Here is a 27349-nt window from a genome sequence, read left to right as displayed (position 1 = left end):
GGCTGGGGACCTCTGGCTGGAATTCCTCTGACTGGAATTCCTACTCAACCTCTCCAAAGGGTGGATGCTCACACATCTGTCTCACTGTCCTCAGCCCCTACTGTGGCCTGAGACTGAGGCCTGGGGATGTTTATTGGCCTATTCAGAGAAGGCACTGAGTGGAGACAAAAGACTCATAAGTTCATCCCCTTTGGAGTCCCTGGAAAGAACAAAGCTCTCGGGATAAAAGTAGGATAAACCCCAGTAGTACCTTGGGGCCATTAGAGTCCTCAAACTCATACCCTTGCTGTCCCCTGGTGACTTAGATGGGAGGGTCCAGTCACAAGAACAACTGAAGGAGGCCCAGTCATCTGGCTTCTGCTTCCTCTGCACCCTTCCACCTTTCCCTCCCAAATCTAAGTTTGCTTCTTCTCCCTCCCCTCGTTTACCCTTCTGATCTATGCAGTGCTCCCTCCCTGGTTCCTCCACCCAGAATGGAATGTGTCATCTGCCATGCCTGCTGGCCCAGGTTCTCCAGGCTAAGGGCCACCTGTTTGCCCCAGGGACCCCAGTCCATGGGTCGCTGCTTGGGAGGTAGGTCTCAGTTCCAGGCCAGAGAAACATTGGATATAAATTGAAAACAACCCTGTAGTAGGACTGGAGGAGAGAAATGAGACAAAGAAACCCTTTTAGAGTCTCAAAATGTTTGAAGTAAAACTTCAGGAGGGAAGAGAGAGAGATCAGGCTGGACTGAGGCTATTGCAGGGCCCACATAAAGAATCTTCCTTCTCAGCAAGTGGGAAAATGTTGGACAATGCTCAGAGGAAGCTTGACCCAAGGGTCTAGATCCAAGGACCTCTCATGAGAGTGGAGTCCTGTTTGAATACACAAGATTCTGGGTCCTCCTTTTGCTGCCATCAGTGTCCATCTTTGGAGTCACAAATCAGAGCAGTTCACTAACCTGGAGCGAGGTCTTCCATCCATGGGATGATGCATGATTTTCGTATTTTTATCTACAAAGACTTGGAAGCAGTGTATAGTAGATTGAATAGCTCCTCCAAAGATATCAGGTGTAATCATTTAGAGGTCTTTGTTTTTAGCCACTCACTTTACGGTTTGGTCGTTTATCACAGCAACGACAGTGAATTAATCTTTGGGGTAAATATCCTACTCTGGAATGACTAGACATTGCAAGTTGGGCTCTTTCAGAAACTTGTTAATGGGGTTTGGCCCTTCTTCCTTACTTCCCTCTGAAAATACAGATTAAAAGCTAGGCCAGAAGCTATGGCTCACACCTGTAATCCCAGCAATTCGGGAGGCTGAGGCAGGAGGATCACTTGAGGCCCGGAGTTCGAGACTACTCTGGATAACCTAGTGAGACCCCCATCTCAACAAAAAAATAAAAAATAAGCTAAAAAGATTAGAAGCTATCCCTTTCTTGGTGGCTTATGCATCTTGCCCTGAGACGTGCCATGCTATACTGACTGACTCCATCATTCAATGTCAGGTGCCTTGGCTGCCACTTCATCTTTTGCCACACACCTGGCTCCTATGCTTAAGCCCTGACAATGTTACACTATCACTGCATGGTCCTTCCATCCCTATTGCTATCAACTTCCTTACAAGCCTAGCCCGCTGGCCTGGTCTAGAGAACTAGCCACTGAGTTTCTCAAGGATGCTGGATTTCTCTCACCAGTGCACCGCTTATCAATCAATTACAGACTGCAGCCCCCAGGCCCTCCTGAGAATTCTCTCACTTGGGGAGGTGTCCATGGTACCTGGTATTGCCGTTCCAGCTAAGCACTCTCAGAACCTTTCTCTCTCTCTTTCTTTTCTTTTCTTTCCTTTCCTTCTTTCCCTCCCTCCCTTCCTTTCTCTCTTTCTCCCTTTTTCTTCCTCTCCTTCCTTCCCTTCCTCCCTTCCCTTCCCCTTCCTTCCTTCTCTTTCTTTCTTTTTTTCTTTCTTTCTTTCTTTCTTTCTTTCTTTCTTTCTTTCTTTCTTTTCTTTTTCTTTCTTTCTTTCTCTTTCTTTCTTTTTTCTCTTTCTCTCTTTCTCTTTCTGTCTTTCTCTCTTGCTTTCTTTCTTTCTTTTTTTCAGGGTCTCACTCTGTCGCCCAGGCTGGAACAGCTCGCTACAGTCTTAAACTCCCCAGGCTGAAGCAATCCTCCTACCTCAGACTCCCTAGTAGCTGGGACTACAAGAGTGTGCCACCATGCCTGACTAATTTTTTTTAATCTTTTGTACAGACAAGGTCTCACTATATTGCCCAGGCTGGTCTTGAACTCCTAGCCTCAAGCCATTCTCCCACAGTGGCCTCCCAAGGTGCCGGGATTATAGGCATGAGCCACCACACCTGGCATCTCAGGACCTTTTGATTCCTCTCCCACCGTCTGCCACAGCAAGTCTGGCATTATGACCTTGCTTGGTACAGACCATTGCTTTCTCTGTCCTCCTAAGGGCCATCCTTGCGGCGGGCTTGCAAAATGCCTCAATGTCTTTGCTAGGGGGTTAAAGCCTGTGTCCCAGGAGAGTGCTTCCAGCAGATAAACCCTCCCCAATCCAATCTTAGGTTTTGCACTTTGATCTTGCACCCTCAGAATCCAGCCCCATACACACTCGCCTGGGGCCCACTGCACGTGTTGGCTGGTTCTGGAGCTCCTTAGTTCTGCAGCAGGTCTATCACATTCCTTGCCAGGTTTCTTTGTGACTCTAGTTATTGGTCCATTGGTCTTAATAGGAGGAGGTGGCAGATTTCTGGGGACACTTGTGGTGGTGAATATAATCTCACAGGTCAGAGGCCTCTGCATCATCTTCAAGCAAAAGGAAGGGAGACATGGGCTTCAATGAGTAAGGGAGGGCCACTTCTGCAGGTTTGGAAAATTCAAGGACATCGCGTGAATCCAGATGGCCTCATCCCATGACTCAGTACCCCGCTGTTACCCTGTCAGGGTCCTGATTGTCTGCTACACTTACGATTAAGCTCTGGGCTTCAGTCTTCCCTGCTCTCTGTCCAAGTAGATGAGAGGGCAGGGAAGGCTCAGGCCCAGAGGAAGAGTGCAAGCCAAAAAGCTTTTTCAGCCCAAGAGGAAGCTTTTTTTCAGCCCAGGAGGAAGCTTTTTGGCTTGCGCTCTGATAGAGTTAAAAATGTACCAGTCTATGGATTAAGAAAATGTGGCACATATACACCATGGAACACTATGCAGCCATAAAAATTGATGAGTTCATGTCCTTTGTAGGAACATGGATGAAGCCGGAAACCATCATTCTCAGCAAACTATCACAAGGACGAAAAACCAAACACCGCATGTTCTCACTCACGGGTGGGAATTGAACAATGAGAACACATGGACACAGTGGGGGAACATCACACACCGGGGCCTGTTGTGGGGGGAGGAGCGGGGAGGGATAGCATTAGGCGATATACCTGGTGTTAAATGATGAGTTGATGAGTGCAGCACACCAACATGGCACATGTATACATATATCACTAACCTGCACGTTGTGCACATGTACCCTAAAGCTTAAAGTATAATAAAAAGAAAAGAAAAGAAAAAAAAAGTACCAGTCTAGCAAATTGACTGTTTAAGTAAAAGGCACTTGAAAACACCAGTTGCAAAAAGATCATTCTGCCTTGTTTTCTGTTTCTTAAAAGCAGAAGACAAAAGTCCCATGTGAAAAAAACCCTGTCCCTCCCTATGCTAGAAGGAAAAGCAACATTCTTATCCTCAGGGACAAGAAGTCAAAACTGAGATACTGCTGAACAGACCTTATTATAATAACTTTTATCTTTTAAGCAAAATCAGTGTGGACTGGGAAAATTCCAGGAAGCCTCAAAAGGATTTTCTCTTCTCAGCAGCTGGGAAGAAGTTGGATGGGGCTCAAAGGAAACTCAGCCCAAAAAACTTGTCATCAGAGTGGAGTCCTATCTGGATACACCAGATTCTGGGGCTTTTTTCTATTTTAGTTGTTTCTTCATAACTGACTATTCTTTGACCAATTCATTATATAAGTAACTGACTCTAACTGCTTCTTTGGGTCTTCATTTCCTTGCGAGGGCTCCTGTGCCATGTGAAACTTGTATTAAGTAAATTTGTATGTTTTTTCTCCTGCGAATCTGTTTTATGTCAATTCTTGAGCCCAGCTGGTACCCTAAGAGGACGGAGCTGGAGCCTTGTTGCCCCACAACTTCTAGTTTTTCATTGCTAATTAATCATTCCAGCATTTTATCTGTTGCAAATCATCGATCACACTTAGCATCAGTGCTACCACACTGTTCCAACAGAGAAAGCTGAGGAATTGGTTCCTTTAATGTTCTGTTTTCTTCACGTCTCTCAAATGTCTGACTCATGGTCCTGCTTTTTCATTTCCTCCTATAGGTAAATCATCCCTATTCACCACTAGTAAAAAGTTTACACACTGCATTGCTCCACCATGGTAGGGGCTATATGTGCATCTACCCCGGCGCCCCTACCTCCAACTCCCACATATTGGGGTCTCCATTGCTCCAGAATCCCATCTCTCAGTGTCTCCTTTCTTAGACATTCCTGATCCTAAGATAACTCAGGACTGTCCTGTTTTAGCACTGAAAGATCTATGTCCTGGGAACACCTTCAGTTCAGGGCAAACAGAGACAATTGGTAATCTTCCTGGAAACAATGGTCACAAGCTGGGTCTCCTGGAAACAGAAGTTAAGGCGGAGATGAGCACACAGAGTTTTATTAGGGAGTGCTTTGGGCATCGCCGGGAATCTGCCTGGTTAGCAGATCCCTCCAGAGTAGGCAAGTTCAGGAGAGCATTTGCAGGTGAGGGCTGACTTCTGACTGCATCACACTTTTGTCCTGACAGGGGATCTGGGACATTGGCCTTGACATTGGCCCATCAGCAAATGGCAGATTTCACTTTCCTCAATCAATGAGCTGGGAATACAAAGTCCTGTGGAGTGTGAAGCATATAAAGCATTTCCAATAAAATGCCTAACACATTTAAAACTTACAAGCATGCGAACTGCTGCTCAATTGGGGAAGAGCCTCAGATAATTGGGGGAAAGGACTTCAAAGATTCCGTGTCTTTGGTTTTAGGCATGTTTTGAAATCAGCGTGTCATCAGAGGAAGAATAACATCAATAAAATACCTGTAGGTAAATAACTGGACCAGAAGCCCACTAGACTGGAGGTGTGTGCTGGATTCGGGCCCAGCCTCCATCACCTGTGGTCCACAAGGGAAAGCACTAGAAGGTGCCAGGTAGTTCCTGAAGGAAGTAAACAGATGGTTTCTCCTATGTAATCAGTTATTACCAGAAGATTTTTAGGCATTCCAAGATGCAGGAATCACCATCCTATTTGATTTTTTCTTGAAGAATTTTCCTACACAATCAGTCATAAATAGACACAAGCAGCATGGTTGATGCAAACTAGGAGACAAAATGATAATTTGCAAAAGATATAATCTATCACCTATAACCAAAGTTAATATACTGGAGAATATACAAAAATAATTTCTTGTATACCAAGGTTTATCAGTGAGAGGGCAAGGAAGCCTTGCACAGTACAAATCAGAATGGCACCATATACAGCAAAGATGTCAAAATGTATGGTACCTTAGCTATATTAGATTCCCATTGTTGCTATAACAAGTTGTCAAAAACTTAGGGGCTTAGAATAACAGCAATTTAGGCCAGGCGCGGTGGCTCAAGCCTGTAATCCCAGCACTTTGGGAGGCCAAGACGGGCAGATCACAAGGTCAGGAGATCGAGACCATCCTGGCTAACAGGGTGAAACCCTGTCTCTACTAAAAATACAAAAAATTAGCCGGGCGTGTTGGCGGGCACCTGTAGTCCCACCTACTCAGGAGGCTGAGGCAGGAGAATGGCGTGAACCCAGGAGGCGGAGCTTGGAGTGAGCCGAGATCGCACCACTGCACTCCAGCCTGGGGGACAGAGAAAGACTCTATCTCAAAAAAAAAAAAAAAAAAAAAAAAAGAATAACAGCAATTTATTTTCTTACAGTTCTGAGAATCTAAATTCCAAAAGAAGGCTTGCAGAACTGAAATAAAATCATCAACAGGACTGGTTCCTTCTGGAGGTCCCAGGGGAGAATCTGTTTCCTTGACTCTTCCAGCTGTTAGATACTGCTGGCATTCCTTGGCTTGTAGCCCCATCATCCAACTGCTGTTTATGTCTCCTTTTCTGTCCTCAAATCTCCCCCTGCCTCCCTCTCGAAAGGATACCTGTGATTACATTTAGGGCCCATTGGATAATCCAGTATAATGTCTCCCTCAAGATCCTTAATTACATCTGCAAAACCCCTTTTCTCATATAAAGTAATGATATAGCTTGGATATTTGTCCCCTCCAAATCCTATGTTGTGTTCTGTGCTCCCAGAGGTTAAGAAAAAGAAAAAGAACCATCCTGGCTAATACGGTGAAACCCTGTCTCTACTAAAAATACAAAAACAAAATTAGCCGGGTGTGGTGGCGGGTGCCTATAGTCCCAGCTACAAGGGAGGCTGAGGTGGGAGAATGGTGTGAACTGGGAAGGCGGAGCTTGCAGTGAGCTGAGATCACGCCACTGCACTCCAGCCTGGGTGACAGAACGAGACTCCAAAAAAAAGAAAAAAGAAAAAAGGAAAAGAAAAAGAAGGTGGGAAGCTTTGGGGTCATGGGGGCAAATCCCTCGTGAATAGCTTGGTGCCCTCCCTGCAGAGATCAGTGAGTTTGTTCATGAGAGAGCTGGCTGTTTAAAAGAATGTGGCACCTCTCCTCTCCCTCTTGTTCTGCCTCTTGCCATGTGATGCTTCCTCCCCCTTCCACCAAGAATGAAAGCTTTCTGAGGTCCTTACCAGAAACAGATGTGGGCACCATGCTTCTTGTACAGTCTGCAGAACCCTGAGCCAAATAAACCTCTTTTCTTTATAAATTACCCAGCCTCAGTTATTCCTTTATAGCAATGCAAAACAGACGAAGACAGGCAGTATTCACAGGTCCCAGGAATTAGGACCTGGATATCACTGAAAGCCATGACTCAGGCTACCCTACCAGCCTTTAAGTCTTACTGAGGCACAGACAGGAAACATTCTGAGGTGTTGTTCCCAGGATGCTTTGCACAATAGCACACTGACATATTCCAGAAACAAGAGCTGTCCATGTCTAATTTTTAAAAGCCACTATAGTATGACCTTTCTGTTCTCCTTTTCTTGAAAAAGCATTCTAGACTAAATATTCGTGTCCCCCCAAAATTCATATGTTGAAACCTAACCCCTAATGTGATGGTATTTGGAGGTAGGGCCTCTGGAAGGTGATTAGGTCATGAGACCAAAAGGTTTGAGAACCACTGATCTAGGAAAGATATTTACCAAAAAAGAAGGAAGAGGAGAGGCAAGAGAAGGAAGAGGAGGAAGAGGAGGCCATCCTAGCTCCCCTGGTATCTCACACTAGTAATGGTTAGCATGCAGCAACGACCGCTTTCTCTACTCATTTGCAGTTGGTTCTCTTAGATTTAATAGCTAAATCAACCATAAGTGCAAATATTCATTTCTGTCTCTTCCATTGTAAAACTGTCTTTTATTTCTTTTTACTGTCTTATTTTTGAATTTGCTGGAATAATTTTTGATATCAGCATGCAGTATGCTGTCCACTGCAAATAGACAAAAGTGTAGAGAAACACAAGACATAAGTATCATCACTAAAGTATATTTTTAATACGATAGGCCAGACCAAGCAGAGACCATGGGGCCAGGCAGGGAATGAGGAGAAATGGGTGGGTTTTCCCAAGGGGCCTCTCCACAGTGGAGACCAAGAGACACTACTCCATCCCTTGGCTCTAAACCCAGATCTGCACACCCATCTAATAGCATCTGAACTGTCATCAGCTCTGCCATTTCATTATTGTGGTTTATGCTTGGAAAATCTGCTTTCTAGAACACCACTAAAAATCAATGAATAAAATGACAGAGTGTCTTAAAAAGTAAAGGATGTCTTCTTAACTTCTGAATAGAAAGCACAAGTCTTCTCTGTATAATTAGAATCTCCTCTCCTAGTCCTGACTGCACACAATTACTGAGGATGTACCCTATGGTGACCCCAAATGAGTCATACCCTTGCACAATCTCCACTTGAATTCAAGAACCTGTGATTTGCTTCTTACCAATAAATATAGCAAAGGTGATGGAATATCTCTCTTTTCATTAGGTTACATTAAATGACAAATGAGCTACGGGTGACCTCTAGGAACTCTAGGAGCTAAGGGCACTGATGGCAAATAGCCCCCCAAAACACTGGCTTCAGTCATACAGCAGCAAGGAATTGAGTTCTGCCAAAAGTTTGGAAACAGATTCTTCCTCAGTTGAGCCTCCAGATGAAAACACAGCCAAGCCAATGCCCTGATTTCAGGTTGGGAAGTCCCTGAACAGATGACTCAGCTAAGCTGATCCCAGACTCCTGATCCAGGAAAGCTGGGAGATCATAAATGGGTGTTATTTTAAGGTGCTAGGTTTGCAGAAATTTGTTACACAGCAAGAGAAAACTAAAACCTGGATCATCTCGGTCACTTTGGTCAGATCCAGGTGGAGACAAGGTAAGGAGAGAGACCTTGATCATTGAGTACAGGAATACCTGGGCTCACACTGATGCACATCTTCAAATGAGGTGGCCCCTGAGTTGTCTCAGTGCAATAAGAAGCTCTTGTTCTTCCTCCAACCTTGCCAATGAAGAGGGAGACCAAGTCTGCATTCAGAGGCCATTCACTGCACAGAGGGAGGAGGGAGCTTTTATTTTCATTTTTGCAAAGCCAAGTCCCCTGGGAGATGGTTTCTCTTTCCCACATCATTATAAAGAGCAATGAGAGTTGCATAGGGTCCCATTCCTGAAGCGTCCACACCCTTGGGATGATGAGCAGAAATGAAAGCAAACACCACCATCTGACTGCCTGACTGGTGTGAAGCCCCGTGACACTGGTCACTCATGGCAGATTTGGTCTCTGTTCCCCGTGGACTTGGAGCACATGTGGGTAAAAATGCTATGGCTGTCCCAGAACAAACAGTGACTGTCAGGCCCATCTTCAGGCTACAGGCCAAAGATGGCCAGGAAGGCCGTGTTGCCAGACCTAGAGACTGAAAATCAAGCTGGGACCCCTAAGGGTTGAGAATGGACATAATAAATCAGGAGTGTGGGGCCAGTTCCTGGGCACTGTAGGTACCAAGAGATATGGTTAGAACCCTCAATGTCACTGCTGCTTCCAGTGCAGAAGATGGTGACTGTTTACCAAGTCCCAGACACTGAGGAAGGCTGAGTCAAGGCTAAGTCCAGGCCTCTGAGAAGAGAAAGAAATGCAGAGGGGGATTAAGTCAGAGCATGACTCCAGGTGAACCAGTAGAGGAAAGAGGAAGAGTCAACCCAGGTGCCCAGGTGCTCTTCCTTGAGGACCCTTGCCTGTGCCCTGAGGGAGAATGGTTTCAAGCAGCAGGAGTCAGACCACGGTGGAGATGCCCCAAAGCTGCCTTCTGAGACCCCAGCACTGGGACAGGACACTCCAGGCTCTCTTAGCCCTTCCCATGTGCTGAGATGCAAGAGGATCCTCCCTGAAAACCTGCCTCCTGAGCACTGACAATTCTTAGCTCTTCCTTTGCTCCAAGCCCTGGAGGCCTATACCCAGGAGAGTGTGCAGATGCTCTGGCCCAGGCTGGAAGCGTGTGAAGGGCATAAATCCTCTTCCAAAGTTGCTTTGAGGCTGGATTGGCAGAACACAGAGATGCCAAGCACCATCCATCAGTGAGCACCTGGATTTCTAGTGTGTTCTCTGACCCAAACACCTTGTCTTCCCTTCCTCTCACATACCTGGGGAGGATCCTCCTGCCCTCTGTACACCCAGGAGGCCTGAATCGGTGTGGAATCATGCTGCTCCCTACCTGAAGGCTCCTGCCTTTCCCTCTGAGCTCATTCACAGCTAGCCTCAAAAGAATTTTTTTTTTAAGACAGAGTCTTGCTCTGTTGCCCAGACTGGAGTGCAGGGGTGCAATCTTGGCTCACTGCAACCTCTGCCTCCCAGGTTCAAGCGATTCTCTTGCCTCAGCCTCCCGGGTAGCTGGGACTACAGGTGTGCACCACCATGCCAGGCTAAGTTTTGTATTTTTAGTAGAGATGGGGTTTCACTATGTTGCCCAGGCTGGTCTCGAACTTCTGACCTCAGGTGATCTGCCTGCCTCGGCCTCCCAAAGTGCTGAGATTACAGGCGTGAGCCACCGCGCCTGGCCTCCAAAAGAATTTTCCAAAGTGGTGATTCTCCCATTAGGACACACGGTCATGGGAACGTAAGCAAGCCACTCTGAATTCTCTCCAAGACCTTCCACTGCGGCCTTTTGTGCATCTGCCGAATCCTGCAGCAGATTGGGGATCAGGGGCCATTTCAGACATGTGTTATTAAGTCAGGAGCCCAGTATGCACTAAGTGTCGTGGGAGCACAGCCAGCCAGTGTGACCCCACGCTGGGGGCAAGGAGCCTTGCACCAGGACTACACAGCCTGAGTTCCTTCTTGACTTGACCACTTTGTCTTGGACCTGTGGTTTGCCTTTTCTTATTGTCAGTGTCTTCACCTAAAAAAAAACTAAAACAGCAGTAAAGTTCACAAACTCCTTGCATTTGCCTGCTTAGAAAATCAAAAGGCAAATTGTTTCCATTAATCAGCACGGTCTCTATGATTTTTATTCCCAGAATGGTTAGGTTGAGAGTTCTGGCCCCTTCAACTCCAGGTTTATTTTAGGTGGTCACAGAAAAATACATATTTTTCTCTCTGAGTTCTCTATCTCACCCGTGCAAAGGTTAGTCCCGACTCAGCCTCTCTCAGTTCCAGGAGCAGAGCAGAACAGACTGTCAAATGCATCCCCCTCCCTTGCTTCCCTCATTGCAGTCTTAAAGTATCTCTTGCCATCACTCTAATTCAGTGTAGGTTGACTCTCACTTTCCAAAATGAGGATACCTCTATTTTCATTGCTGGTCAAGGAAAAAAAAATCATATGTTTATGAACTGAGTGTTTGTGTCCCCCCACCACAAATTCATATGTTGAAGCCCTAATGCCCATTGTGGCTGTATGTGGAGATGGGCCTCTAAGGAAGTAATTAAGATTAAGTGAAGTCACAAGGGTCGGGTTCTCATAACAATCAGCATCCTTATAAGAAGAAACACCCATGTGCTCTCTCCGCACATGCGCACAAAGGGGTCACGTGAGCACAATGCCAAATGGCCTCAGCCTATAAGCTAAGAGAAGATGCCTCAGAATGACACCTACCTTGCTGGCACCTTATCTTGGACTTCCCAGCCTCCAGAACTGTGAGAAATAAATTTCTGTTGTTTAATCCACCCAGTCTGTGATATTTTGTTATGGCAGCTGAAGCAGTCTAATAAATGATAAAAAAAAAAAAAAGTTCAAGAGAATACAGAAAAGTATTTTATAACAAACAGTGTTATCATTTTAGTGACCATTTTCTGTACCTGTTAGCCCACTTATCTAAGACGTTCACAAATATGAATTACTGATATCCCAGGAACCTTGTAACTCCTACTCCCCATTCCAGGCCAAGCAGAGCCCCAGGAATATGGCATACGATTGTAAAGAACTTGAATCAATGAATGAGTGAATGTTATAGTCATACACAATTTTACATGAATAGAATTACATTAGACAATCATTCAAGTGACCTGCATTTTTTTTCAAATATTGCAGACAGACATCATCAGTCATAAAAAAGCAGGGAATCTTGCCATTTGCAACAATACGAATGAACCTGGAGGAAATTATGTTAAGTGAAATAAGCCAGATGCAGAAAGACAAATACTGTACGAGCTAATAATACGTGGAATCTAAAAAGTGGAACTCTTTTGACATTGTTTGGTAATATAATAAATGCAAAAAAAATCAAAGGAAAGAGAAAAAAGAAACACAAAAAGTGGAACTCATAGAGGCAGAGTAGAATGGTAGTTCCCAGGGGCTGTGGGTGGGAGGAAGGAGAGATGTTGGTCAAAAGCTACAAAATTTTAGTTATAAGATGGTAAATCCAAAGACTCTAATATACAGTATAGTAACTATAGTTAATAATGCTATATTATTAATTGAAATTTGCTAACAGAGCACACACACGTTGACTACTGTGGTGAAAGATGTGTTAACTAATTTGATTAATCATCAAACAAGGTATATGTGGATCAAGGTATATGAATTGTACACCTTGAATCCATACAATTTTTATTTGTCAATTATATCTCAAGAAACCTGGAAAAAATCAAACATTACAGACATCTTATTGTATTTTGTGTGTCTTATCCAAAAAAAGCACCCAGAGCTCAGCAAAGCACTTGATGTTTGCCCTCACACTGTTCCTCTCCCATTCCAATTGTCGAGCAAAAGGAACCATCAGACAAAAAACACCTCCAAATTTGTTGAATTTATTCAAGAATTAGAATACAAAATTATAGGCTGGGCACGGTGGCTCATGCCTGTAATCCCAGCACTTTGGGAGGTCGAGGTGGGAGGAACACTTGAGGCCTGGAGTTCAAGCCAAGCCTGGGAAACACAGTGAGACTCTCTCTACTAAAAAAAAAAAAATTTAATAAAGTAAATACATAAATTAGCTGGGCGTGGTGGTGCATGCCTGTTGTCTTAGCTACTCAGGAGGCTGAGGTGGGAGGATTGCTTGAGCCCGAGAATTGGAGGCAGTGGTAAACTACGATTATGCACTACACTCCAGCCTGGGTGACAAAGCAAGACCCTGTCTCAAAAAATAAATAAATATAAAAATAAATATAAATTTACAAAAAAAATTAAAAAAGAAAAAAGCATTATAACCTAAGATGAAAAAAGCATTATAACCTAAGATGCTCAGCTATGGCAAGCCATATATGCATCTCAAGAGGGGAGGGCAAAGGGAAGGGTGTATTGGCAAAAAAAGAGATTTAAATAAGCTGCTTGCAAACAGTTCACTGGTTATGAAGACTCAAAACCACAGTTGGCATCAGTTCATTGGTGGAGATGCTGTGCCTAGGTAGGTGTTCTTTCAAAAGCATCTTATCTAAATTGTTGTGATCCTGAAACAGGAATGTCTTGCAGGGCTATTTGAGGAGACAGCCAACCCTTTTTAAAAATATAGATGGGGTCTTGCTATATCGCTCAGGCTAGTCTTGAATTCCTGGCCTTAGGGGATCCTCCAACCTTGGCCTCCCAAAGTGCTGGGATTACAGGGGTGAGCCACCACACCCAGCTTCCTGAGACAGCGTTTATCTCAGCCATATAAGCATGAGCCCTTCCCTTTCATACCCTCAGGGTTTTACTTTGGGTCAACAAAAAGTGAGTTTATTTTGGTATGTGCAACTTTCACACACCCATCGCCATAAAAGAAAGGACCCGCCTTGGCTGGGCACGGTGGCTTACGCCTGTAATCCCAGCACTTTGGGAGGCTGAGGCGGGCGGATCACAAGGTCAGGAGATCAAGACCATCCTGGCTAACACGGTGAAACCCCGTCTCTACTAAAAACACAAAAAGATTAGCTGGGCATGGTAGCGGGCACCTGTACTCCCAGCTACTTGGGAGGCTGAGGCGGGAGAATGGCATGAACCTAGGAGGCGGAGCTTGCAGTGAGCCGAGATCGCGCCACTGCACTCCAGCCTGGGCAAGAGCGAGACTCCGTCTCAAAAATAAATAAATAAATAAATAAATAAATAAATAAATAAATAAATAAATAAAAATAAAAAAGGACCAGCCTCGAATGACAGACAGCACTCCACAATCCTCTCTCCTCTCTGCCTCTTGCCCTGCAACCTGGCCATGCCATGATTCCTCCCTATCTGTCCTCCTCTGTGGACTTCCATGTCCATGCTCTGTCCTATGAGGCTGGACCAGGGTCATGTTCACTCACTTCTCTCCCCTCCCTGACATGTGCTCCACTGCCCAACTTGTTCTCCACGCATCGATCTCAATGGAGCAACAGCAATCAGATGATGAAAATAAATAATGGTGGCCAGTCTCCAAATGGATCCCCTTTTCCATCCCGCACTATCCATTTGCTGCCTTCTCATCAGCCCTCTGCCCCAGTTTCTTCCCCTTCTCAAACTGGACAGGCACTGTACTCCGTGAAGATGTGTGCAGCCCGTTCCCATGCCCTGAACTCCATCCCTTCAAGCTCCTCTGACTGCTCCCTGCTCAGGTCTCAGAAAAGGAGACCTGGGCAACCCTCCCAGGGAGCCGCCTGCCTGTGTAACTTTCTGTACCAGCCTGTTTGCTTTCTTGAGATAATTAGCTACGACGGCCACTTTAAAACAATGGCCTTATTTTGTTTTTTGTTTTCATCCTAAACTTTATAAAGTCAGAAATCGTAAGTCCTTGAGCATCCACAGCCACTCAAGGACTAACCTTTGCTGAATGCCTCAAGCAGAGAGGGGGAGCCTGAGTCTTTATTTCCAGGTTGAAAATACGACGGTTTTTATCAGCCCTGTTTTATGCGACAATCCCAGGTCGAATCTGGATCAATGCAATGACTTCCTTTGTATGGACCTATGTTTTGTTCGTGCATTCATCTGTGCAGCTGGGAACCCGCAGCTCTGTTCACTGGCATGGGGATGCCTCGGGGAATGGCAAGGCAGAGCCACAAAAAGACAGCCAGCCTCACCACGCGGCCTGTTGCTCTTAGCCACTGTGCCCATCATAGCCTGTGGCAGGAGATTTTGGGGTCCCCCCCGACCCCTTTCAGGAAAACAGAGTTTGTGGAGGCTGAGCACTTCCCAGGCCTGACTGATAAAACCATTCAGAAGACTCAAAGAGATTCCTCGCCTGTCCAGTCCCTTGAAGGGCCTTGAACAAGGGCCTTCCGCTTGGCTCCTAGCCCCTCCCTCTCCCCTTACCAGGAAAGGTTCCTCCCCATCACTGCAGAAGCCTGACCATCCCCCTAGAGGGCCTGGGAGGAAGTGGGTTTTGCATACAGTCCCTGTTGACTCTAGTGCCCCCTGCTGGCCCCAGACGCGAGATTCCGGCGAGGCTTCAGGGCATAGCTCCCCCGCAGCCAGAAGCCGGGCCTGCAGCGCCTCTGCACCGCTCCGGGACACCCCACCTGCTTCCCAGGCGTGACCTGTCAACAGGTCTGTATTGGCGACAAAAGGAGCAGCCCTGAATATAGAGAAAGCAGGGCGGAGTCCTCTGCAGGCTCCGGGGAGGGGAGGGGTGTGAATGCGTGGATTTCTGTGGAGAGCGGAAACACGGGGAGTCGAGGGGAGCAAGCGCGGGCCTCAGAAAGTTCTGGGAAACCGACTCCCAAGAGCAGGGAGGAACGCGCGCTCCAGAGAGTAAGTTAGTTGAATCCTGGGGTGGGTGGGGGGGGTCTCTTCAGCCCGGGGGGTTACAGAAGTAGGTAAATCCAGGTAAATACAGAGATTACCCAGTCAAGGGCAGGGGCGTCTTTTCTAGACATGCGGGGCGGGGTGGGGCGAGAACCTGAGCTCAGGGGACCTTGCAACTGGCCTCTGCACCCCGCATCGCCTGAAGAAAAGGGAGGTCGCCAGAAGCACAGACCCAGGACAGCGTCCAGACTTGGACGACTCCGTGATCCCAGAACACCCCATCCCACACTCCCAGCCAACCCCCCCCACCTCCCCACTGCCTCTCCCTTCGCCCACCGAACCCCCTTTTTCCACCCTGCCCCCACCCTACTGTCGGGTGGGAAAGTCCGCAGACATCACCTATTCACCCATCCCCACCCCTCCTCCACCCCTTACCCCCCACGTTCTTTCTTCCCACATCCCCACCCCTCCCCCACTCTCTCCCTCTCTTCCCTCCCCTTCCCCAACAATTTGTTTCTCTTCCCCATCCCCACCCCTCCCCCAACCTCTGGCTTCCCTCATCCCCACCCCCACCCTGTCTCCCTTCCCCCATCCCCACCCCTCCCCCACCTTCTGTCTCCCTTCCCCCATCCCCACCCCTCCCCCACCCTCTGTCTCCGTTCCTAATCCCCACGCCTCCACCACTCTGTTTTCCTTCCCCCATCCCGACCCCTCCCCCACCCTGTCTCCCCTCCTCCATCCCCCCCCCGGCCCTGTCTCCCTTCCCCCATGCCCAACCCTCCCCCACTCTGTCTCTTCCCCCACGCCCACCCCTCCTCCACTCTCTTTCCCCACGCCCACCCCTCCCCCACTCTCTCCCCCCACGCCCACCCCTCCCCCACTCTCTCTTCCCCCATGCCCACCCCTCCCCCACCCTGTCTCCCCTCCCCCATTCCTAACCCTCCCCCCGCCCCCTCCTCCCCCACCCCCACCTCCCCTCCTTCCCCACCCCCATCTCCTCCCCACCCACTGTCTCCTCTGCTCCCCAACCCCGTCTCCCCTTTTCCCCCCTTCCCGCTCCCTTCTCCTCTGCCCCTCCCCCCACTGCCCCTCCTCCTCCCAGTCCTTGAAAACAAGCCCCTCTCGACTCTCTGGGCGACCTCACTGGATCTCGTGAGATTTTGCCCTGGAAGGACTGAGAAACGGGGATTGGTCAGACCAGGCTGCGCGCCCCTCTCTCCGCCCCCCGCCCCCCCCCCCCCCACGCAGCGGCTAGGGCGCTTAGCTGAGCCATCGTCTCGTTCTTTCCTTCCAGCAACTTCGCGGCGTGATGAACTCTCTGAGGAAAAACGTAAGTTCGAGCCCTGATTCCTCCGCTTTCCCGCAGGGTGACCTTGGGCTTATGCCCCGGCACCACCCCTGTCCCAGGTCCCTGTGTTCTCTCTGGAAATGGGTTGAAGACCGAAGAAAATAATATGTGCCACTTGGGTCACCCCTGGCGGCCTGCCCCGAAAAATTGGCCACAGTTGAGGAGTTGTGGCTGTAAGGATGCCTTGAACCGAGGCGGCGGTGCTCATGGTTGGAGCTCTCCAGGGTGGGTGCGCATTTGTAATGCGGTGGATGCTCTGGGACTCGGCCCTTCTGAAGGTGCTGGGGGTTGGGGACGGCCCAGGCAGTGGCATAGGCGTCCTAGGAAGGCGGGAACAGAGGCAGAAATGTCGCTGCAAGACCATAGTCAGGGTCCTTGACCACAGGGGTCACTTGTGACCAACCACATGGTCTGTTGTTCCTCCTGCCCCCCCTGGTTCAGCCCAGGAGACACTGGTGCCCAGGTTTGGAGCTAGAGATTTGCACTGAAAGGGCCGGATTAAGTCGCCAGTTGTCAGTTTCCTCAGCAGTATTTGCGGAGGTTTTCACAGGAGGCCGTTGCTTCGTAAATATTATACATGTATCCTTCTTTTTGGAGCATTTTGATTATTACTCTCAGACGTGCGTGGAAACAAGTGACTGAGACCTAGAAATCCAAGCGTTGGAGGTCCTGAGGCCAGCCTAAGTCGCTTCAAAATGGAACGAAGACGTTTGCGGGTAAGAAGGTCCCCTGAGCTGTCTGAGGTGCTCAGAGAAGCCCTGTTCCCTCCTGTCCTTGTCACTCGAGCCAGATGGGAGCTGCATCCTGAGGTCCCTTACAGTAGACGAAGAGGCAGGAGCTGCTTTTATTGTTTCTGGTCATTTCCCCAAAAGAGCATTTCACTTCCCCTGCTGTCTTTGTATGAGAATCAACCCTAGGGCCGGGCGCGGTGGCTCATGCCTGTGATCCCAGCACTTTGGGAGGCTGAGGTGGGCGGATCACCAGGTCAGGAGATTGAGACCATTTCTGGCTAACCCTGTGAAACCCCGTGTCTACTAAAAGTACCAAAATTAGCCGGGTGTGGTGGCATGCGCCTGTAGTCCTCCCAGCTACTCAAGTGGCTGAGGCAGGAGAATTGCTTGAACCCAGGAGGCCAAGGTTGCAGTGAGCCAAGATCATGCCACTGCACTCCAGCCTGGTGACAGAGCGAGACTCCGTCTCCAAAGAAAAAAATTAACCCTAGGCTGGGCATGGTGGCTCATGCATGTAATGCCAATCTCAGTACTATGGGAGGCCGAGGCGGGTGGATCACCTGAGGTCAGGAGTTCGAGACTAGCCTGGCCAAAATGGTGAAATCCTGTCTCTACTAAAAATAGAAAAAAAATTAGCTGGGCGTGGTGGCCTACACCTGTAGTCCCAGCCACTCGGGAGGCTGAGGCAGGAGCAGGAGAATCGCTTGAACCCAGGAGGTGGAGGTTGCAGTGAGCCAAGATGGTGCCAGTGCACTCTAGCCTGGGCGACAAGAGTGAAACTCCTTCTCAAAACAAAACAAAACAAAAACTCCTAATGTATTGTGGACTTTATTGCCAAAGCCACAATTACATTCAGAACCTTTCCCCGGGGTAATCAGATGCCAAAGCCCACACTTCCGAGTGGTGTCAGAGAACATGAGCTCAGGGAGGCTTTGATCTCACTGCCCCATGGGCTTAGGCCATTAGGGGTAAGTGTCGGTCTTGGGAAGTGAGCAACAAGATTGCACTGCCTTATCCTTGGGTGCCACCTGGGGAGATCAGGGAGGACGTGCAACCTGGGTTGAAGCCGGGAGACTCGTGCTGGAACCAAAGGCTCAAGGATGACCCTGTGCATTGTACTGTAGGACCGTGCTTGGGTGCTGCTGGTATCCACACGCCTGTATCAGGTGCTGTTGGTATCCACACACCTGTAATCCCAGCATTTGGGAGGCTGAAATGGGTGGATCACTTGAGCCCAGGAGTTCCAAGACCAGCCTGGGAAACATAGTAAGACCCTGTGTCTAAAAAAGAAAAAGAGGCTGGGCACGGTGGCTCACGCCTGTAATTTCAACACTTTGGGAGGCCTAGGTGGGCAGATCACTTGAGGTCAGGAGTTTGAGACCAGCCTGGCCAACATGGTGAAACCCTGTCTCTACTAAAAATACAACAAAATAGCCATGTGTGGGGGCGTATGCCTGTAATCACAGCTACTCAGGAGGCTGAGGCAGGAGAATCGTTTGAACCCAGAAGGCGGAGGTTGCAGTGAGCCAAGATTGCGCCATTGCACTCCAAAAAAAAAGACCTGAAGGATCTGGTGCAGATACTTTGGGGATCCCCACTGGGATTCTATGACTAGAGAGGAGGGTGCAGACCACCCCCCTGATGAGCTCAGAGGTCACTCTGGCCTGCGCAGCCCACAAGGACCATAAGAACCAGTATACAGGACATGCAGAAATGTCTCCCCAATTCATGCCTGGACCCTAGGAGTCATGCTGGGCCCCAGTCTTTTCACTCCTCCCTTACACTGGGAGGAAGGACAGCACCTTTGTGCATATGTGCCCCTGATGCTGCTTCCTCCAATGCCACTGGACAAACTGGCAGTGTGAAGCTGGACAGAGGAGTGTCACTGCCTCACAGGGAGATTGCACAACTCACACTTGATCGCGGTTCCTCCTCCTCCCTTGGATCTCCTGGAAGCGGGGATCCCATAGAAACTTCCCTGTTGGACTTACTTAGTTTTCCTGTTTTTCCATGGTTTATATGAAGCTTATCAGCCCTTTCTAACACTTAGATTGATAGGGAGGGAAATGAAAATCTTTCTAAACTCTTCACATAAGGGCTACCAATTCCTGCTTGCCTGGAGCTGAGCAGGTTCTTCCCCAGACAAAGTCAAGGACTTACAAGACTAAAAATGAAAATGACAGTGAACTTTAGATTTCCTGTGAAGGCTATTTGGGGTAATGAATGAGAACTGCTGCGGCCTTTGCTGTGCCCAGTAGATGCTTCATAATTAGGGACATTGATAATGACCTTTATTACTGATCTCAGTCTCCCGCAGCTGATAAGTAAAGATGATTGCCTGGGAATTAAAGGAAATGTAGAACAAATTGTAGTTTAACCCAGTTTTCACAAAGGCCATTTGGTGTTGAGAGTGAAAAGTAGGAGAAAGTAGTCTGCAGAGAGAGAACCAAAATGAAAAACATGCTTCAACGAATTACAGCCTCCTTACGCAGGCCACAGCAAACAAAGCCAGGCCCCAAGACATTCCAGCTGGACACTTGCCAGTAGAATATAAGAACTGTGGGGACTTCACAGTGCATGAGGCAGAGATGGCCTGGAGAATTCTTTGGGTGGAGAGGTTCTGAAACTTCAAAAGCACCAATGGGTGATCAGGCCCAGGATAGTAATCATCCCTAAGCAGATCCTTAAATGCCAAATGTAACTTCAATTTTTGTGACAGAAAATGTATTTGTGCACTGTGCCTAGCATGGAAAGAGAAAAATTGAGTCTAATTGATAGGCCTGATTGCATCTCGCTGACCAGAATCTCTGTACCTGAGAAGCTTAGGGGCAAGAAGGAACAGCTGTTTTCTTGAAGTGTGGAAATACTAGTAATACTTAGGAAGGGGCTGGCCATTGGAGATTGTTTGTGGTAAAGGCCTGACCTGCTGCTTGTGAACAGCCCTGGTGTGGAAGAGGACACCTAACCATAAAGAGGTCTTCTGACAACTTCCTTAATGGCAGGGATGTGTGCTTTCGGCCCTTGTTTATTTCTCTCCCTGGCTCCAAGATTCCTAAGAAACCACAAGGTCTTTCAGACGAAAATGCTGTCCTAGGTTTGGTCACCAATATCACCCTCTATCCCACCTCTCCAGCCCACATTCCTAGATTTAATCTTGTCAAGGCTATTTGCCAAGAGGATCCTGACTTTCTGGGAGAAAACACCCTTTGCCTCTAGGGAAGGAGGAAAATTGAACTCCCTCCCTGCCTCAGTGATTACCTTGGCTTTACTGGAACTATCTTTCATCTTCCTTAGCCATTCCCCTTTTTAATTTCTCTACTCCATCCAGGCCAAAGTCTTTCAATTCCGCCCCCAAAAAAATCTATCTGTCTTTGTGGTAATCCACTCAGTCCCATTACAAATGCCTAGCCTTATTCTGACTAACTCCTAGTTGTAGTGTAATTTTGACCCACCTTCCTTCAGGACAGCCTTGACTTTCGAAGTCTGGAAGACCAGCCACCCCTCTGTTGTTCCTCCCTTTCTCCCTGAATAGGCGTGTGATTTGCTGTGTTAGGGAACATGGGGTATAAGTGACAATTTGATACTTGGGGGTTGTTTGGGAATGGGGAGGGGTAATGTCATGATGCTCTTCATAAAGCTATCTTAACTGGAAATTTGGATAATTTTGATGTGGCCAAAAATTCCCCTAACAGTTATACTCTCTGGGTGGTTTTGTTCACTTTTTCTTTCCTTTTTGTAAATGGACATCCCATTCAATCAGTTGAACCTGAAGTAGGTAAAAAAAACCCATCAGGATGCACTGGCTGGAGATCCAGGAATGTAATTAGATTTGGCTCTCCCATTGGCAGCGTGGAATTGAAAGGGGAGGTATGCCCAGAAAGGCCTGTAATAGCTTCAGAGGGGCCAGAGGTGGGACCCAGAGGCCTTGGAGTCAATGTTGTGGTCCTCCCAGAGGTCTGGGCAGAAGGCTTCTGCACCACAGCTGGGTCTGGTGAGTCGGGAACCTCAGGCTATGGCCACTGCCTTCTACTGTCAGCCCAGGGTCTCCACGGGCCATGAGGGCCAATGCTGCTTAGATGGTTTTCCTTTTTCTTTCCTTACAAAGGAACAGGCTTTGTTCTTGCCTCTAAATGTAGTTTTGCCTTAATCCCAAACATTTTTCTTTGGTTATTGGATTGATTTCTTAATTGATACACAATAATCGTACATATTTATAGGATACATGTGAAATTTTAGTTTATGCATATATAGTGTGTAATGATCAAATTATGGTAATTGGTATAACCATTACCTGGAACATTTATTATTTATATTGAATCCCAAACATTTTGATTTCTGCCATTTTGTATATGTTAAAAATAATTTCTTAAATGGCTTTTTTTGTTTTGGAAAATAAAAGACATATAGTTTGAATTTTACCTTATTACAGTTTAAATAGTATGTGGCAAGCAATTATAATTTGCATCATTTATGATTTTTTAAATCAGTGATTTACTAGTTAGGCTTTTTTTTAACTAAAAGGTTAAAAAATATTCCATTTTAACTAAAAGGTTAAAAAATATTCCATAGATTTTTTTCTTTTTCTTTTCAGATGCTTTGGAATTAAAGACATTTTCTTTTTTTTTTTTTTTTTTTTTAATAGAGATGAGGTCTCCTTGTGTTGCCCAGGCTGGTCTTGAACTCCTGGGTTCAAGCCATTCTCCCACCTTGGCCTCCCAAAATGCTGGGATTACAGACATGAGCCACTGTGCTGGAGGGTGGAGGCTTTTTCAAGATATCTAGTATACAAGACGGTAACTGTAGTTAATAATGTATTGTATACATGAAAATTGCTAAGAGTACATTTCAGGTGTTCTCACCACACATATGTGAGATCATACATACGTTAATTAGCTTAAGGTACCCATTCTACAATGTATACATATTTCAGAGCATCATATTGTACACCATAAATATACATAATTTTTGTTTCTCCATTTTAAAACTAATGTTTTGGGGAAAAAGAACCAAGCTTTGTTTTACTGTGAAGTGTTTGCTCCGCTGATGTCCATGTCAAAGTAGTAACTCTTAATACACGTAAAAGAGACACACTTAAAATACATGTCTCAGAATGTTTTTTTTTTTAATTTTACTTCCAATTGCTGTGTAATACTGTTGTGCTGCTTCTGTAGTTTCTCATTTAAAAATTTTTAGTGAAATATAATGGCATCCATTGTGCATTGTGTGTGTGTTCCTAATCTTTCCCATCTGGCTTATTTGTTGGAGCAGAGAAGGATGCTGTCCTGGGCTGTGTGACACTCCCATTTGAATTGCCTTTGAGTGATCATCAGAAACTTTTTCCCAAAATGAGCAGGGTCAGCTCTCAGGCTCCTTAGTTCTCACTTCCCAGGGGGACTAGAATTAAATAAGAGTAGTGGGTAGATACAGGATGGGGCCAGTGGCCATCCTGTCCCCTCCTCTACACTTGATGAGATGTTCATCCTGGTGCCAGCAGAGCTGTGGCTTTGTGGCCACCGAGTGCAGAGTGGAATCGGGGTCAACTGAGAACTCCCCTGCTGTTGCTAGCACAGTGACTTTGGCCCTAAGTTGGTCCCTCAGAAGGATGAGGAAAAGATAGAGTTGCTTATGCTTGGGCTGAGAGGGATGCCTTGTTCCCTCCGTTTCCTCAGGGTTCCATTCAGAGCCGATACATCAGCATGAGCGTGTGGACAGGCCCACGGAGACTTGTGGAGCTGGCAGGGCAGAGCCTGCTGAAGGATGAGGCGCTGGCCATCGCCGCCCTGGAGTTGCTGCCCAGGGAGCTCTTCCCGCCACTCTTCATGGCAGCCTTTGACGGGAGACACAGCCAGACCCTGAAGGCAATGGTGCAGGCCTGGCCCTTCACCTGCCTCCCTCTGGGAGTGTTGATGAAGGGACAACAGCTTCACCTGGAGACCTTCAAAGCTGTGCTTGATGGACTTGATGTGCTCCTTGCCCAGGAGGTTCGCCCCAGGTAAGGGTGACCTAGCAGCTTGGTGTGGGGCCCTGGGAACCTGAGCAGGATGCAGCTGGGGTCAGGGAGCATGGAGCGCCTAAGGCTGGGCCAGAGGCTCTGATGGTGCCAGCAAGGAAGTTCAGGGAGGCCTTGGGGCTACTGCAGGGGTCACTCTTGGAATGGGCTTCTGGACATGTGGCACTGATTAAAATGCAGAGGTGTCTGAAGGAACATGCACCTGCTTCCTCCTGGTGGAGTGGGAAGTGGGGACCAGGAAGGATCCCAGGAGCCTAGTGGGAAAGGAAGCAGCTGATGCCTAAAGTATGGAGTAAAAGTGCAGATCTAAGGTGGATGCCTGTTTGGTTCTCACCTACATTATGAGACTCATGGTCTTATTTTAAGTTGATCTTAAAGCATCTCAGCTAATTACCTGTTTTTCCCCACAGGAGGTGGAAACTTCAAGTGCTGGATTTACGGAAGAACTCTCATCAGGACTTCTGGACTGTATGGTCTGGAAACAGGGCCAGTCTGTACTCATTTCCAGAGCCAGAAGCAGCTCAGCCCATGACAAAGAAGCGAAAAGTAGATGGTTTGAGCACAGAGGCAGAGCAGCCCTTCATTCCAATAGAGGTGCTCGTAGACCTGTCCCTCAAGGAAGGTGCCTGTGATGAACTGTTCTCCTACCTCATTGAGAAAGTGAAGCAAAAGAAAAATGTACTACATCTGTGCTGTAAGAAGCTGAAGATTTTTGCAATGCCCTTGCAGAATATCAAGATGATCCTGAAAATGGTGCAGCTGGACTCTATTGAAGATTTGGAAGTGACTTGTACCTGGAAGCTACCCACCTTGGCAAAATTTTCTCCTTACCTGGGCCAGATGATTAATCTGCGTAGACTCCTCCTCTCCCACATCCATGCGTCTTCCTACATTTCCCCGGAGAAGGAAGAGCAGTATATCGCCCAGTTCACCTCTCAGTTCCTCAGTCTGCAGTGCCTGCAGGCTCTCTATGTGGACTCTTTATTTTTCCTTAGAGGCCGCCTGGATCAGTTGCTCCGGTGAGGGATGGTGAGGTTTCTCTACAGACCAGAGCAAGCCCTTCTTTATTGCAGTAAACAATAAAGGATATCTTGTATGTGCCAGCCACTGATAATGCAAGAGTGAGCAAGTCACTACCAGTTAACATGTCTTGTTCACCACTGTCCCCAAGCATGGTATCACATAACTACTACTCATAAGGGTTAGAGGTATACATTAGGATAGATGCTATTAACAGTGACTCCTTGTTAGAAAACTCTGTAATGGGAGGTTGGGGCCTGGCAAGGGTGCCTTTAGGCATTCTTCCTTAGGAAGTGATGCCTAAGATGATCAAAAATGAGCAAGGAGGGCATTGAAGAAGGGAAAGTCCATCAAAGGTGAGATTTGAAATTGTAAGCTGTGTGCTCACCAGCTTCTCAACATGAGCCGCTGCCTCTAAACCTGCCTCAGATTTCCTGCCTGTAAAGGGTGATTTAGAATTCCAGTTAAGGTAATAGGTGGGAAATGCAGGATTCTGGAGATGTGGGAGAAGGAACAAGAGAGAGGAATTGCAAAAATTGATAGGTGGTTTGCTGATGATACAGTCATCTAAGGTAGCTCTGCAGCCTGGGAACCCCCTTGGGATGTTGCTGACCTTGCCCCAGTTTGTCCTCTGTGAATACTCCCTAGTAGCTTCATTGGGCACGGAGATACAGGTGACTGGGGCCCAGGCAGTGGCAGAAGGAAGCCTGAGTTGAAAGAAAGTATTTTCGGTTGTATCTTTAAATACTAAAATTCACTGATGCCTTTCCTTGCTTGAGACATCAAATCAGGCTCTCTCAATTCAGTTCATGTTCACACCACCTAAGAGGTCTGTGTTGGACCCTGCCTCACAGATCAGCCAGGGGAGTGTTTGAGATCTTTGTTTACTTGACCCACTTATGCAGCAAATGATGGAGAAAGGACTAAACCTGAACTTGTACTCCTTGAATGCTCCTTTACAGCATGGCATCCTGGGGGTTAACCATCATCTGGAAGACTTTGGGTTTTGGTGAAATGGGCCTCTCTCCAGTCTCCCCACCCCACTGCCACCATTCCCCAGCACTAACTGCTTTGTCTATTTGCAGGCACGTGATGAACCCCTTGGAAACCCTCTCAATAACTAACTGCCGGCTTTTGGAAGGGGATGTGATGCATCTGTCCCAGAGCCCCAGCGTCAGTCAGCTAAGTGTCTTGAGTCTAAGTGGGGTCACACTGACCGATATAAGTCCCGAGCCCCTCCAAGCTCTGCTGGAGAGAGCCTCTGCCACCCTCCGGGACCTGGACTTTGATGAGTGTGGGATCATAGATGATCAGCTCCTTGTCCTCCTGCCTTCCCTGAGCCACTGCTCCCAGCTTACGACCTTAAGCTTCTGCGGGAACCCCGTCTCCATATCTGCCCTGCAGAGTCTCCTGCAGCACCTCATCGGGCTGAGCAATCTGACCCACGTGCTGTATCCTGTACGCCTGGAGAGTTACGAGGACGTCCATGGTACCCTCCATCTGGGGAGACTTGCCTATCTGCATGCCAGGCTCAGGGAGTTGCTGTGTGAGTTGGGGCGGCCCAGCATGGTCTGGCTTAGTGCCAACCCCTGTCCTCACTGTGGGGACAGAACCTTGTATGACCCAGAGCCCATGCTGTGCCCCTGTTTCATGCCTAACTAGCTGGGTGCACATATCAAATGCTTCATTCTGCATACTTGGACACTGAAGCCAGGATGTGCATGCATCTTGAGGCAACAAAGCAGCCACAGTTTCAGACAAATGTTCAGTGTGAGTGAGGAAAAAAAGGGGAAGCTGGGGGTAGGCAGATGTTGACTTGAGGAGTTAATGGGATCTTTGGGGAGATACATCTTACAGAGTTAGAAATAGAATCTGAATTTCTAAAGGGAGATTCTGGCTTGGGAAGTACATGTAGGAGTTAATCCCTGTGTAGACTGTTGTAAAGAAACTGTTGAAAATAAAGAGAAGCAATGTGAAGCACCTGGTGTCTTGTAGCATATGAACCTGCTTTCCCAGTTAAACCTTAGGAAATCTCCAGTTGCTGATTAAATAAGACAACTGCTTATCCATGGTACTTACACCTTTAGGCTGGACAAGGTCCCAGCCCCTAGATCTCATGACACCATTCGTCTCTTTAGGGCATCTGTTATCTCTTTGCTTATTTCTTTGGTGTTCAAAGGGTCAGAGCATGCAAGGTACATCCTCAGGGCCTGGAACATACTAAGGAAGGGGATGGTAATGAACACCACTGAGTGAAGGGTTCTTCACAGGAGCCCTCACTACTAAACCCCCTGAGACCCTGGACTCAGTCCTCCCTGTTTTCCAGTGGACTCATAAGCCTCCATCCCTGGCCTGTGACTGTGCCAGTATTGGGCTTGACTGTGCACAAGTCAGACCTCCCGTACTGGAAGGGGATGTCCAGTACTGCACTTGAAGTGGAGCCTCTGGGCCTCACCAACGCATCCCACCAGGTCCAGCCTCTTTCTGAATTTAATTGTGGACCGTTAAAAACATCTTCCTTCCTTTTGGCAAAACACTAAGATCATATTTATTTAGTATTTGTACCCACATTAAAAATAGGATGACATCTTGTGGTCCTATCAGTGAGAAAATTACTTCTTTGACATAAGAGTCCCCCCATCAATGAGGTGGTAAGCTGAATCTCAGCCAGTGAGATGCCTTGGATTTGGGGTCTCAAGAGTGAACAAACTCATGGCAGGTGTTAGGGAGCTCTTCGGGGGAAGTAGGTGGATGAATGTCAGATTTGGGAGTTGGGGGTAGGTGGAGGCCACCTTATAGAACAATCTATCCAAAAGGATGGGAGATGTCATACTGTGCAGGTGGACTCTGCAATCCCTGGGCAGTCAGCCTACTTGCCTGCCACTGCTCCCATGCTAGTGTGTCCTGCCCTTAGGCTGCCTCACCTCCCTCACTGTACAGCTTCCCAAAG

At 47.5% G+C, this 27349-nt stretch overlaps 1 protein-coding gene and 1 long non-coding RNA gene across 4 annotated transcripts; one reads left to right on the top strand and one right to left on the bottom strand.

The window, feature by feature from the left end:
• Positions 1-495: 495 nt before the first annotated feature.
• Positions 496-14923, bottom strand: LOC134733562 (uncharacterized). The gene is made up of 4 exons (XR_010117138.1): positions 14859-14923; positions 11256-11364; positions 8587-10562; positions 496-636 (listed from the first exon to the last, which is right to left on the bottom strand). It is a non-coding gene; the product is annotated as an uncharacterized lncRNA (long non-coding RNA).
• Positions 14924-14976: 53 nt separating this feature from the next.
• PRAME (PRAME nuclear receptor transcriptional regulator) lies at positions 14977-26376 on the top strand. Of its 3 annotated transcripts, none has more exons than XM_063623450.1 (6): positions 14977-15092; positions 16585-16620; positions 17257-17354; positions 23039-23361; positions 23790-24398; positions 25485-26376. In XM_063623450.1, the coding sequence occupies exons 3-6, from the start codon at positions 17334-17336 to the stop codon at positions 26059-26061; spliced, it is 1530 nt and encodes a 509-aa protein (XP_063479520.1). In that variant the 5' UTR covers positions 14977-15092; positions 16585-16620; positions 17257-17333; the 3' UTR covers positions 26062-26376. The 3 variants fall into 3 exon arrangements, with proteins under 3 accessions (XP_063479520.1, XP_063479521.1, XP_063479522.1); XM_063623451.1 differs by having other exon boundaries at positions 14983-15092; positions 17236-17354; XM_063623452.1 differs by lacking the exon at positions 14977-15092 and adding an exon at positions 15279-15296.
• The last annotated feature ends 973 nt before the right edge of the window (positions 26377-27349 follow it).

This window comes from Symphalangus syndactylus, chromosome 18, assembly GCF_028878055.3.
Source record: "Symphalangus syndactylus isolate Jambi chromosome 18, NHGRI_mSymSyn1-v2.1_pri, whole genome shotgun sequence".
Lineage (NCBI taxonomy): Eukaryota > Metazoa > Chordata > Mammalia > Primates > Hylobatidae > Symphalangus > Symphalangus syndactylus.
The sequence above is the reverse complement of the archived record's forward strand: the minus strand, read 5'-3'. Positions and strand labels throughout refer to the sequence as shown.